At 38.4% G+C, this 12,956-nt stretch overlaps 1 protein-coding gene across 1 annotated transcript; it reads right to left on the reverse strand.

Moving 5' to 3' along the window:
• Positions 1–1,671: 1,671 nt before the first annotated feature.
• LOC103181791 (arginase-1-like) lies at positions 1,672–10,509 on the reverse strand. Its single transcript, XM_042333121.1, has 8 exons — positions 10,402–10,509; positions 10,207–10,279; positions 9,326–9,500; positions 9,044–9,203; positions 6,754–6,848; positions 4,622–4,726; positions 3,227–3,363; positions 1,672–1,901 (listed from the first exon to the last, which is right to left on the reverse strand). The coding sequence occupies exons 1-8, from the start codon at positions 10,507–10,509 to the stop codon at positions 1,771–1,773; spliced, it is 984 nt and encodes a 327-aa protein (XP_042189055.1). The 3' UTR covers positions 1,672–1,770.
• Positions 10,510–12,956: the final 2,447 nt, after the last annotated feature.

The following is a 12,956-nucleotide window of genomic DNA, read 5'->3' on the forward strand; positions in this document are numbered from 1 at the left end:
ACAGTACACACTGATTTGCTGGTATAATAGTATAATTTCCTAAAAATTACCTTTGTTAGGTTTAATCTATCGTCCAGCAGCACCAGTCATCGCCAGCAAAATACCATAGTTACTAGCTTTCCACTAGCTATACAACATGTTCATCTTATATGCAACACACGACCATAGATTTAATGTTGCTGAGCACATAACTGATAAAGGCAAGTGAGACAATAGAAGGGGCAATGCTTCTCCACTTCAATTTAGAATTGAGGGAACAAGTGATAGACCCCAGGAAGTTTTTCTTTACTTAATATAATTAACATCTCAAGTAGGAAAATGTAATATATACAAAAAAGCTTGAAGCTAATGATGAGGGGATGGTTGAGTGGGTGTTCTGAAATGATGAAGGTTGAAGGACCTTCATCTAAACCAATCTTGTAATGAATTAGGGTATGCCCCTGGATTAAAGATGCTTCATTAATAATGCAGAGTAGGAACATAGGCCCTAAAAACATACCAGAGATTTAGGCTAACAGTTGCTCACTGTTTACTAACCTTAATAAGTTAGTACTGTATCTTAACTAGTATAATGAGGGACTTACTACTGCTCAGCATTTAAGAAATTTGAATTAAAAATGGGTCCTGCAGGTTATGAGAATCACCGCATTGTGGGAGCATCTGCTTGGTTGATTTATATTGGGAAGACATCCCAAGGCTCTTAAAAATCTTGGCACTCGAGCTGGAGGTGGGGCTGAGGGGAAAGATGACCAAAAGTGTGGTTAAAGACGTAGGTCGTGAGATGGTCTTTGAATAAGGTGAAGGAGGGAACATGTCAGAGGGACTCTGGGATGGAGTTCCTTAGAGTTGAAGCAGATAGGCTGAAAACTTGCCTGCTTTTGCTGGAATAGCCAGGGCGGGGAACGTGAAGCAAGCTAATACCTCTTGAGTGAAGGAAGCGGTTGGGTTTGTAGGGTTTGAGGAGGTCATGGAGGTAGGGTGCAACAAGACTATGGAGGAATTCAAAGTTAAAAACCGGATCTTGAAATCGGGGAATGGGGAGCTGATGGGTTGATAGGCTCGCGAAGCGTGGTGATGGAAAGGACACAGGCTGCAAAGATCTGGATAGTCTGCAGCTTGTGTCAGGAAGAGCTGGGAAATCTGGCAAGCAGAGCATTGGCAGAATCAACCCAAATCTGATAAATAGGGATAAGTTACTGGTTATAACTTCAGAAGGAATCATATTTCAGTGTATTTTTGTTTGCATCTGATATTGCATAAAAAGGAAACCTTGTGACAGACCAAAACAAACTAAGAAAATCTGAATTATTTTTCTCATCAACTGCTACACTGCAATAATAGAAAGTTATTAGTGTTTAATGCCTTTTGTTTTATTTTACTGCACTTCTCAAAACAGCTTATTTATAGCAGAGCGTGCCTAGGTCAACAGCACATCAGTCACCCACATTCCTTGGTTATGTGCAGATGTGAAGTTATACTCAACGGTCATAAATCATGTTTGAACATAAGAATGTAAGCCTGCCAAGCAGGTTCATCATATTGTGAAGGATGTGTTTAAAGATGTGCATGAAATTGGCAGTAAAATTTTTATAATTTAACTGTAAATCAAATTATAACATGCAATTTTTTAAAATCAATTTATACTGTATATGGTCAAATTTCTTTGCTGGGGATAAACCTGATTCATTAATGTGTGGTTATGATGTGATGAAAGATCAGGGCTTCAAGCTACTTTGTTAGATATTGTGCATGATGTTTGCACCAGTTGATTCATTCCTTGTTATTTATTCCAAGGGATGTCTTAATAACAGCTAGACCAGTATTTACTGTTAATGTAACTTCCTCCTCTGTCTTTCCTAATTCCGGATTAAGCTCCACTATATCCATTGCTGAAAGGAGGCCTGTGGAATAATCATTTAACAACTCAATTATGCACTTTTTATGCACACGCGCTGTCAGCATTAATTAGTGTTAAGACTCAGGACTATTATTATTAGTGGGAAATTGGAATAAAGCTCTCAGTTTAGATCTCGGTCTCTCCTGCACATTGTTGTTCATGTGCAAATGTAATGATTGTTTGCACATGGAAAAAGAAAAAATAAATTCATTTCAAGCGGAATGAGAATCAAAGAGCATTTTCGGTTGAAAGAACTATCCGTAGCTATTAGAAAATAAAAATATTCATAGATGCTCTATTTTAGCTGTGCTGAGATACCTTTGCAGTTTGTGCATTACTCAGAACCTCTCCTCACTTGGGCGGTCACTCCAGCGATCAACCTTGCTGGGAATGCCTCCTTTTTTTTATAAATAATATCTTTTGCATTCCCTATAGCACCTTTCACATTGTGAGGACATCTCAAAGCTCTTCACAGTATTTAATGTAAATTGTAATGACTGTGTACTTTGTAGGAGAATGTAGCAAGGCAATTTGCACACTGCAATGTTCCACAAACAGCCTTGTTGGAATGACCAATTTTATTTGGGGGGGTTGCTGCCAAGAAACCTAGGAAAAATTCCCTTCTCTTTTTAAATAGTCTCATGGGATGTTTAACGTCCGCTTGAAAAGGCAGACAGGATCTCAGTTTAACATCTCATCTGAAGGATGGGAGCTTCAACAAAACAGTGCACTCAGAGCACTGCATTGGAGTGTCAGCCTAGACTGTGTGAGTTGAAAGTCCCGATGTGAGACTTGAATCTGCAACCTTCTGACTTGAGAAGCTATAGTGCTATCAACTGAGCCAGGCTGACACACAAATGGGTTTGAGTATTTTGGGCAGCCCTGGAAGCTGACTAAGAGGCCTGACCAAGGAAAGCAGAACACATCTGAATATGCAGGAATGCACAGAAGGTACTATGTTTTCTCAGGATGAGGCCATTTCTAACCAACTCCAAAGGCAAGCCTCATCATTCAAAGCCTAATGTCAAATATATGGGGAGAAATATGTGAAATACCTGGTGAATTCCTAAAATAACTTATAGAAAACTGGCTTCACAATTAAGGCTGTATTTAAGAATTTGTAAAATTCTGGATGCTCTGAAATGTTATACATATAGAATAAATCTAGACCGAACTTGCCTTCCAGGCAAATGAATCATATTGTCCACTGTTCAGTAAAATTACCAACATTGGCAGAGTGAGCCTGCAATGGATAAATTACATTATAATATCACACTATGTTTGATAAATTTACTGAGCAGCAGAGTAGTTCATTCTGGTTTCCTGTACCTGTTTTATGTATCTCACATGCTATGCAGATTCCTTCTTCATAGGTGAGTCCTCCCTCTACAGGGGTCCCTGTAGCAGGTGCCAGAGAGGGATCAAATGCGTCAATATCAAAACTAAGATGGATTGGTTTCTGGATTCTGTGAAAATTCCAATTTTACAGCAATTTTTGAAAACTCTAATCACAAGTCAGGTGGAAAATAAACACTGATCTATGAATCAAAGATAGTATTTTTTTTATAATTAACAGCATCATGAGTGTGATTGCTGTAGTTCAGTAGAATAATGAAAGGATCTAGTTCTCATGCATACCCACTGCATGATTTCCCTACTACAAACACAATGGAAAAACACTTCATTCACAGCAAATTCTGATCATGATCTGGGAAGCACTACTACGACCACATGGTTATAGTATATTCAAAACAAAATCTCAGATTGTTTCTCTCTTTGATCAACACATTCAGAAACCCATCACTATTCTCACGACTAATTAAACCAGACAGCCTTCCACATATGTATGCCACATAGACATGGAAATTTCCCTGTGTCTGGAGGGATGCTTACCTAATTCTGGAGTGTATTAGGTGCAGGTATCAAGAGCCAAGGGTTGGGGGTCCCATTGAATGTGTTAGAGTACTGCTGGAGTTTAACCAGCTAAACCTGCAGAAGTTGCTATTGAGAGCACTGTGTTGCAAGCTTCGCACTGCTCAGATATGAGCTCTTACTACGTTAATAGCAGATACCAGAAACTCCCTGTGAGTTCCCTGATGAGCAGCACAGCTCAACATGAAATGTATGAAAGCATTGCCACCATTTTCCTGCCCACAGCGTGGACATACATCCCTATCCATTGAGCGATGGCTCCACCTGTTGGGAGGTGCGGAGCTTGAGCAGCAGTTGCTTACGTCACTGGATACCAATCGGTGGATTCCAAGCCCTGGATATACCAACACATGTTCACAAACCCGCCTCCCAGAAATGCCTACCAGCAACTGTTGTACAAGCTTGAGTTTCCTCATCAGCTATTGGACAAATATCTGACCAGCATGGTGCGAGGACCTTAATAGGACAACTTGTGACATGCCAGATACTTTGTTGTTCTTGAGGTCTCAGACTTACTCAGCAACAGGTTCTTAATCTAGCTACTCATGTCATCGTTTTTGGCAAATAGATGTGCCCAGCATTACTCTGCCTCCAGGAATGCTCAGCAATAGGTCAGTATAGGCTGGAGGCCTGCCTCCCTCAGCCGTTTCCACTATTTACCACAAAGCCACTTCACTGATTCATTCAGCACTGCACAAATGTTTCTGAAGGAATTATGCACCTATGGTTTGATAATTTGTTAAATATGTGTTTATGAACAATCAGAATCCAGCAGAGTTTATAAAATCTAACCTTGAAAACAAATAATCACTGGTCATCTCCATGACTTTCTGTATTCCCAACTGTTTCACCTCTGTCATTGAGAAGAATTTAATTCCCAATTTTTTAATAATTTTCCTGAAAACATAAAATAATAATGTGACTTAATGTAATGTTCAAGAAAGTGTTTAATTTAACGTATTTGCTAGTTCATAGCATTTAATTGCTAAATGCATTTAATTTTATATTATCCTTCCAGAATACGCACCATTCTGTCTTCCCATTACTTTGACATTCATTTCTTAAATGGATCTGATGTCCTGGCATTCGTTGAGCAGATATACAATTCAAATTTACATTTATATGATATGAATTGATTATACATCTATACTAATAAAACAACAATGTCTGTCTGCGCTTCAAGAATAATCTCAATAACCGACTGACATAGAGACATGATATATACTTCATTGAAAAGGTCTTGGATCCAGGAGTAACATGGGCATATTTGTTTTTGGGTATCTCCTATTGTTTATGAGTTATTTCAGTTTTGCGTTTTTTACTGCAGTTACACCTGATGGCCGAATGAAAATGGCACTGTGGCATTGTGCATCACAGAGCACGTACAGATGTACGCGTACACTACAGTTACACCTGGTGGCTGCGCCGGATGATCATAGCACTGTGGCATCCTGCGTCACAGAGCACGCATGAAGCCAAGCTGCTGGAATAAAATATAGAACACAGACGAAACTTAGTCCGGCGACAATAACAACAACAACAAAATTACATTTTTAAAGTGCCTTTCACATTGGGAGGACAGCCCAATGATTATAAATGATACATTTATACTGATGATTATGAAGATTATGAAGATACCTAAATGAAAATCAAACCTTTCAAAAATAAGTAAAAATGCTAGACAAAAGAGAAGATCCATTAAGTAAAACTGAAGAACAAAGTCGTCCCACAGAAGTCCTCCCAGATGAGTATAGATAAAGATAAAAGTCTGTCTGTTTGTCAATCTACATTCCATGTTGGATCCTTTGGTTGCAAGCAAAGCTGTAACAGGTACAGCTCGTATAATATAAATCACCCAGAATATTAGTGGTGAGCTGGTGATGATATAATAATGATAATAATAATCCTTGCATTTGATATAGCGCTTTTCACATCGGGAGGATGTCCCAAAGCGCTTCACAGAACACACTGTAAAGTGAATTGACTGTATATTTGTGGGCGAACACGGCAGCCAATTGCGCACAGCAATGTCCCACAAACAGTCGTAGATTGAAAATGACCAATTTATTATTGTTTTTTGTTTTGGGAGGGATTATTATTAGGCGTGTGGAGTAAGGAAATTTGCCCAAGGTTTCGCTCTGCCTGGAATTGAACTCAGGTCTCTCGCTTGCAAAGCGAGTGCTCTAACCACTGAGCTACAGGACTCCACGTCCATGATGTTAACTAGCTTCACTCCACTTCCAATTCAAATGCATGACATGGTTATGGGAAAGCAATCATTTCAGTCCCACTTACCTTTCAGTCCCATTTACCAGTTACATGGGTAAGTGGGACTGAAAGGATTGCTTTTAAAAGCATCAGCACAGACAGGAGGGACTGAATCGCCTTCTTCGGTACTGTTCTTCTACACTGAGTGTGGTTCCATAAGTTGTGGTAATAAGGCTTGAATAGCTTCTGTGATCTATGTTCAGCATTTCATACACTGAATTTAGATGATGGCACCAAATTTCAGTACAACTAATTTTAATGTAGAGCACCCAAAAGTATTTTGCTAGCTAAGTTTTCAAGTTGCTCAGTTGGTGGTTCTCTTGAATGAACCAGAAGGTGTGGGTGCAAACCCCAGATCAAGATTTCATAGTCTAGGCTGATCCTCTGGTGCGCTACAGAATAAAAGACCTACCATTTGGTGGATTAAAATACTGTGTCCAAACAAGGTGTTGGATATTTATTTCGGAACTTATGACTTGATATGAAATAAGAATTGAGTTTAGAGTGTTCCACGTAACATAACTAAATTTAAAAATTGAAAATAATACTTCAAAATATTATAAACTATAAGCTGTCATATAAAATTCCTGGCATTTTCTACTTCCATATCAAACCAATTACAGAGCCTCAGTATGTCTTAAATTAGGAAAACTTACTTCTCCTCGGGATCCACATCTCTTAGACCAATATAAACAATATCTTTGGCAGATAAGCATGGAGCCAACCAAGAGAAACCTGGGACATTTTCAACCTAGGATGAAACCCATTGAGAAAGCTCAGAGAACATGCCTGTTACAACTGATAACTTGAGGTTTAAATTAGTACTAAAATACTTTAATGATAAAAACTGAGCACATTTGATATAAGTTTTCATGCTTCGAGGTAAAAATTCCTGCAGACCCATTTGACATGGACACGAAAGATATTGAAAGATAATAATAAAATAATTCTTGCATTTGGTATAGCGCTTTATCGATCTTTGAGATGTCTTAAAGCTTCACGGAATATACTGTAAAGTGATGTGACCGTGTATATTTTGTAGGCCAAGATTTATTGTTAATTCATTGAGGTAGGTGAATGACATAACCTGTTTAACTCTCACAAGTTGTGAGGCCATTCATTCCCTCCTACCCTGCATTTTGTCGCCACATGCCAGCAAAGAATTATTATTTAATTGTCATTATAATGCACACTCTCTCCCTGGAGGGATGCGTCCTGTTTACCTAATTCTGAAAAGTAATAGGTGCAGGTTGGCAAGAGCCAAGGCTTGAAGAGCCCAGTGTGTGCGTTGGCGTAACTGATGGATTCTAACCAGCTAAAAGTGCATGGCTTGCCATTGATATTGCTGTCTGACAAGCTTTCCCGCTGCTTGTCCAGCAAGGACCACCCTACCTGTTAGGGCTTTGGCTTACAGGGTTAACAGGAGCTGAGTGGAACTTATTTTTAAGGAGGACAGAGTTGCCTAATGTGAATCTCCCAGTTTACCAGTATTGTACAAAGCATTGGTGAATTGTTTGTTGGTTGTTGAGCTAAGACAACTGATGTACCCCATGCGTCTTTGATGTGCAAAGCGCGAACATCTCCAAATCTCAGTGATGAGCCAGAAGGAGCTCATCATCAGTTATCATGCCTTGGATTACTGCAGACCTGGCCAACTTGTGGAAACCAATTAAATGCTGAGGGAAACAGACATTCCATCCCTTTTCCCCCAGAACCATTTTAGACCTTTGATTGATTTGTGAATAGTAAACTGCTGAGTGGAACCACTAAGACGCAGAACTTTCCAGATTCATGTCCAATGGTTAGCTAATTGAGCTACCAGGGATGCTGTCACGGGTTAAAGCTATCAAATGGTCTAGTTCTACATTGCTTTGCTTCACCCTGAAACTCTGTTCATGGCTGTCTAGTCTTAGTTCTTATTTTCTGCTTTTAAATCATGTATTATTAATTAATTTATAATAATGGTAATAACATGATAACGCACTATATCAAATACAAGGATTAATATTATTTTTCTTGTGACCAAATCAAGCTAAAGTTTGATTACTGCAGTGTACTAATGGTTTGCATTAATATGCTTGCTCCTGAACTGTTCATAGTTATTGTGAGCCACATTTGTTCTGTTTCATTTGCTGATCTGCAGTGTTAATGCATAGAAAGTAAGCAACTGGTGTGTTATAAGTAAATGCTTGTGCTTATTATTCCATATGTAATTTAATTTTGAATCGTACATGCCCCCACTCCACATGTTGCATGACCCACAGGTAAAATTTTAATTTAGTTATGTGTTACATTCAACACCAGTGTAATTTATGAAAATATTTTCAGCTATGTGGACCTGTGTCACTGTGAACTAATTCAGCTGAACAATCTTCTTTCAGTCTTACGTTCTTAAGTAAGCAAAGTTGCAAAGGAACAAAGGAAAACAGGAACTAGAGGAGACAATTCTATCTGGCCTGTTCCAAGTTTATTAGATTTTAGCAATTTTTTAAATCCCAATGCATTGCCCTTTCATCACACCCTTTATACTCCTTTAACCTCCTCTACTTTTAGGTATATAGCACAGTCTATCAAAACTCTCATCATAGTTAACTGAGTCTCTTTAGACCATGTACTGACTAGAGAAAGAGACAGACAGATAAGAGAGAGTGGGGAAGTGAAAGAGAAAAAAAGAGATAGAGAAAAAGAGGGAGAAAATAGAGAGAGAGACAGAAAGAGAGAGAAACAAAGAGAGAGAGAGAGAGAGAGAAAGAGGCAGAACAAGTGAGAGAGGAAAGAGAAAAATAGAGCGGGAGTGCATCAAAGAAAAAGAGAGTTGGGAAATGAAAGAAAAATAGATTGTGTGAACCATTGCCGGACACTCTCAAAGGCTAAGATTGGGGGCATAATAAGATTTAATGAGTGAAGTGAATCATATGTGTTGTTTATACATAGCTTCAAGTTTACCTTATCCCTGAGTTCATTGATGAGGAAGGAGAGGGGTTGTCCATGCATGTTGCCAGTAGTACTCGTGTCAGGAGTGTTAATGTCAGCATGGGCATCTACCCACACCACACATAAGTCTGAATGGAACATTGCATGTCCAGAAATCGAGCCAATTGCCAGACTGAAACAATAAAAAGATTTGTATTTTCCCACACGATTTTATCTCATGTTAATTTCAAACAAGTTTTACATTTTAGTCGCGTTCTTAAGGAGTTCTCTGTATCACTTTTACAAAATAAATACCTGTGATCTCCCCCGAGAGTAACACAGAGCCTGTCATCTCTTTTCACTCTGGCTACAGCTTGAGATAACTTCTGATTTGCCGCCCCCACAGTCCGTGGCCACCTGGCAGATTTAAATGGCTCATCCCCAAGCACCTCCACAAATTTCAAGTTGCTGTAATCTTCTACATTGAGACCTCAAAATTAAAACAAGAAAATAATTGCCTGCAATGGAAGGGAATCCACAATCTGTTCCATTTAGAATCCTGAAATTATTTTATTGTATTCAATTGTATTGGAATAATTCACTTTAAGACCCTCCCTGCTCATAGCTCAATGGGTAAATGCACCACATGGTGTAACATAAAATTCTCAAAGACCAGCAAATTCCCTTGTTTAATCATTCAGTCATTTGGCGAGAGGTTGTTACGTTGGAGTCAAATACATTCAAACCTGTCTTTAAAATAGGGACTCACACTGACAGGATTAAAAGAGAATCAGAGGCCACTTAGTATGAAAGCGTTAATAAAATTTCCACATACATCAAATGGTGGGAACCATTGCAGATTTTTGTAAACGGAGATTACGATTAATGCTTAACTTATTTTTCCTGAATGTCAAGATCAGTATAAAATAATATTGATTTTGAGTGTAATGAGAAGAACCAAGGCATTGCCTACAAAAAAATAAGGTAGAAAATACAGTGAAGTGATTTCAAGACATTTTTACGAATGCTAACTAATAACCTAGGTAATCAATGTCCCGCAAACAGTCGTGGATTGAGAAACCAATTTTTTTTGGAGGGATTATTACCGATCTTTGGTTGGGATATTTTTATATATATAAACAAATATATATTTAGGATCTCTTTGTTTGGAGTGCCAGTGACTCATTGGTTATTACCTCCAACTTGAAGCTTTTCCAGTAGCTTGGCATTTCTTATTGCATCTGGTCCTTTTCTCACACCTTCCTTTTTCTAACCCCAAATAAACAGGATTTACAATAAATCAAAAGGACATAAGTTACAATAATTAAAAATTGGGTGGCCTAATAAAGCATATCTTTGGATGGTTTTCTTCAATGTCAAAATATACACACCTGCCCTTTTGATAAAGGTGCTCCAACAATTCCAATCTTGTGATTAAATCTCTTGCAGATGGTGCTGACTCCTTCGCGAAAAACAACCATGCTCCTTCGGCAAAGCATTCTCGCTACTTGGCTTCCAAAAATTAGTGATCCCTGAATTCTAGATACGTTTGCTGTGCTGAGACATTGTGTCATCTGATATTTGGATATTATATTATTAATTGCATTTAGTATGTGAATTTACTTAACCTCTAACAAAACACAATCAAACTAGCGGAACCAGTGTGGTTTAGCAAACAAGCGATTTTCACTATATTATTATGTTTAAGTATTCATTTAAAATTTTGTTTAGCTCCATTAGAACAATTTGGAAAACCTTTATCAGGTCTCCTCTCAACTTTCTCTGTTCTAAAAACAGCTTGTTTCTCAAGTGGCTTCTTATTACTAAACCTTGTCAATCTCCTCTGTATCCGTTCCACTGTCTTAGCATGCTTCTTAATATATAGCATCCATAAACTGTGCCCAAACCTCAGGTTTAACCACTGATTCATACTGGTTCGTGTTACCTCTGTATTCGTGTTCCATGACCCTACTTATACAACCTAGGATGCCATTAGGTTTTACTTTACAACTTTGTCAATTTGTCCTTCCACTTTTAAAGTACTTAAGCACTCCCAGCGAGAAAGGGGTATACAAATACAAGATTTGTGTATGTAAACCCTCAAGTCTCTCTGGTTTTTCACTCATTTCAACCGGTTTACCATTTTGTGCATATTTCCTCTCATTATTCTTCCTTTCAAAATGCATCACCTCTCACGGTTTTGCGTTAATCTATATGATTCACACAAGGATTATAAAATCACCAGAACCTAAATTTGTTTTACAGGTGTACCACATTTGCTGATGCCAAATTTGCAAGGGTTATTTTTATCATTAATAAATTAAATCAAGCTTACTTACTGTGAGTCACTGAAGTTAGTTACAGTCACAGGAATGGCCAGGCAACCTTTATGATGCAAGCAGCAAGGGACAGGAAGAATGGATGTACAGCAATTATGATTCATAGAAAGTTCAGCTCCATTTGGCCCATCCTGTCCCACCAGACATGAAGCGAATGTCCAATTTTATATCGGGGGGAGGGGGCAAGGGCGGGGTTGGTGTTGGCAAAGACACTGGGAGAAACTCCCTTCTTTTTTCCAGTAGTAGCATGGGATCTTTAACATCCACCTGAACAGGCAGATGTAGATCTCCAGGTAACATGCCCAGCCTGACATGGCTCAAAGCCAGTGCAAACGAGATCTTATTTAATTCATGAACATTGCCCAATTTGAATGTCAGCGATTTTTGAATAATGAATGGATTTAGCGTTAACGTAGTAAAAAGATAAAATATTTAACAGTATTTTTCAATGCTCACATCTTGTCTGATATTGAATAGCAGCTCCTGTCCATAACTGAAATTTGCTATGTTTAGACTGCTTATAAAATTCCATGTTGTGATGTGGCTCTTTTAGTCTTATTGTCCACGTGTACCTTGGAGGACAGAAAAACAATCATTAACAATTTAACAGTGCAGAGACAACTCCTTAGTCCACTTAGCTCTGTGTGGCTCCTCATTCATTGATCTAGCACAGCTTGAGGCAGACACAGGGTCAAAGCTGATTTTGACTTTTCCTTTTTGAAGGATAAATCGTGTAGCTTAGTGGTTAGAGCACTCGCCTTGCAAGCGAGAGGACCTGGGTTTGATTCCTGGGAAGGACAAAATATTTCCTTACTCCACATGCCTCTGTTTATCTTGCAGTAAGTAAGAACCCAGTTGTTAGACAATTTGCAGATTGTTTTTCCAGGGGTAATAATCCCTTCAAAAAGAAACAAAAAAACTAATAATAATGTGGTCACTCAATCTATGACTATTTGTGGGACACTGCTGTGCGCAATTGGCTACCACGTTTCACCTACAAAATATACAGTCAATTCACTTTATAGCATATTCTGTGACGTGCTTTGAGATGTCTCGAAGACGTGATAAGGCGCTATATCAAATGCAAGGATTATTAAATTGTGCAATTGCAAAATTTTCCAAAAATAAGTACCATTACAATCAACTCAAACACCTTAATGTTAATGAACAACACCCCAGAGGTTTATATTCACCTCTAGCACTCTTCTTCACCCCTTCTCATCCCATGTTATATGAACTAAACCACAATGCAAATCTTGAGGTCACAAAAATTGACCAAGATTTCAGTTTTGGACAAGAATCGTAATTCAACACAATATCAGGCACAGTGTGAATATTTTAAACCACCGTAAATATTTTACTTTTGTATTAATTAATTTTAGTTTCTCTCATGAGTGGCCATGTGTCACACACCATATGTAGTCAAGAAGATTGGCCTCCTCCCGAGCCCTCTTGGCAATGTTACATGGTGCCAGAAATGGTCTGAGATCCTTTTAGTAAGGTCTTCATTTCTATCTGGCACATATTGCCAACTGATTTCTGTGCAGTTTTTTCAAGTATTAATGCACCTTTTTGACATTCTTATTCTTGTTACGTTAGTATCAGGT

Source organism: Callorhinchus milii, unplaced genomic scaffold (genome assembly GCF_018977255.1).
Source record: "Callorhinchus milii isolate IMCB2004 unplaced genomic scaffold, IMCB_Cmil_1.0 Scaffold3, whole genome shotgun sequence".
NCBI classification, from domain to species: domain Eukaryota; kingdom Metazoa; phylum Chordata; class Chondrichthyes; order Chimaeriformes; family Callorhinchidae; genus Callorhinchus; species Callorhinchus milii.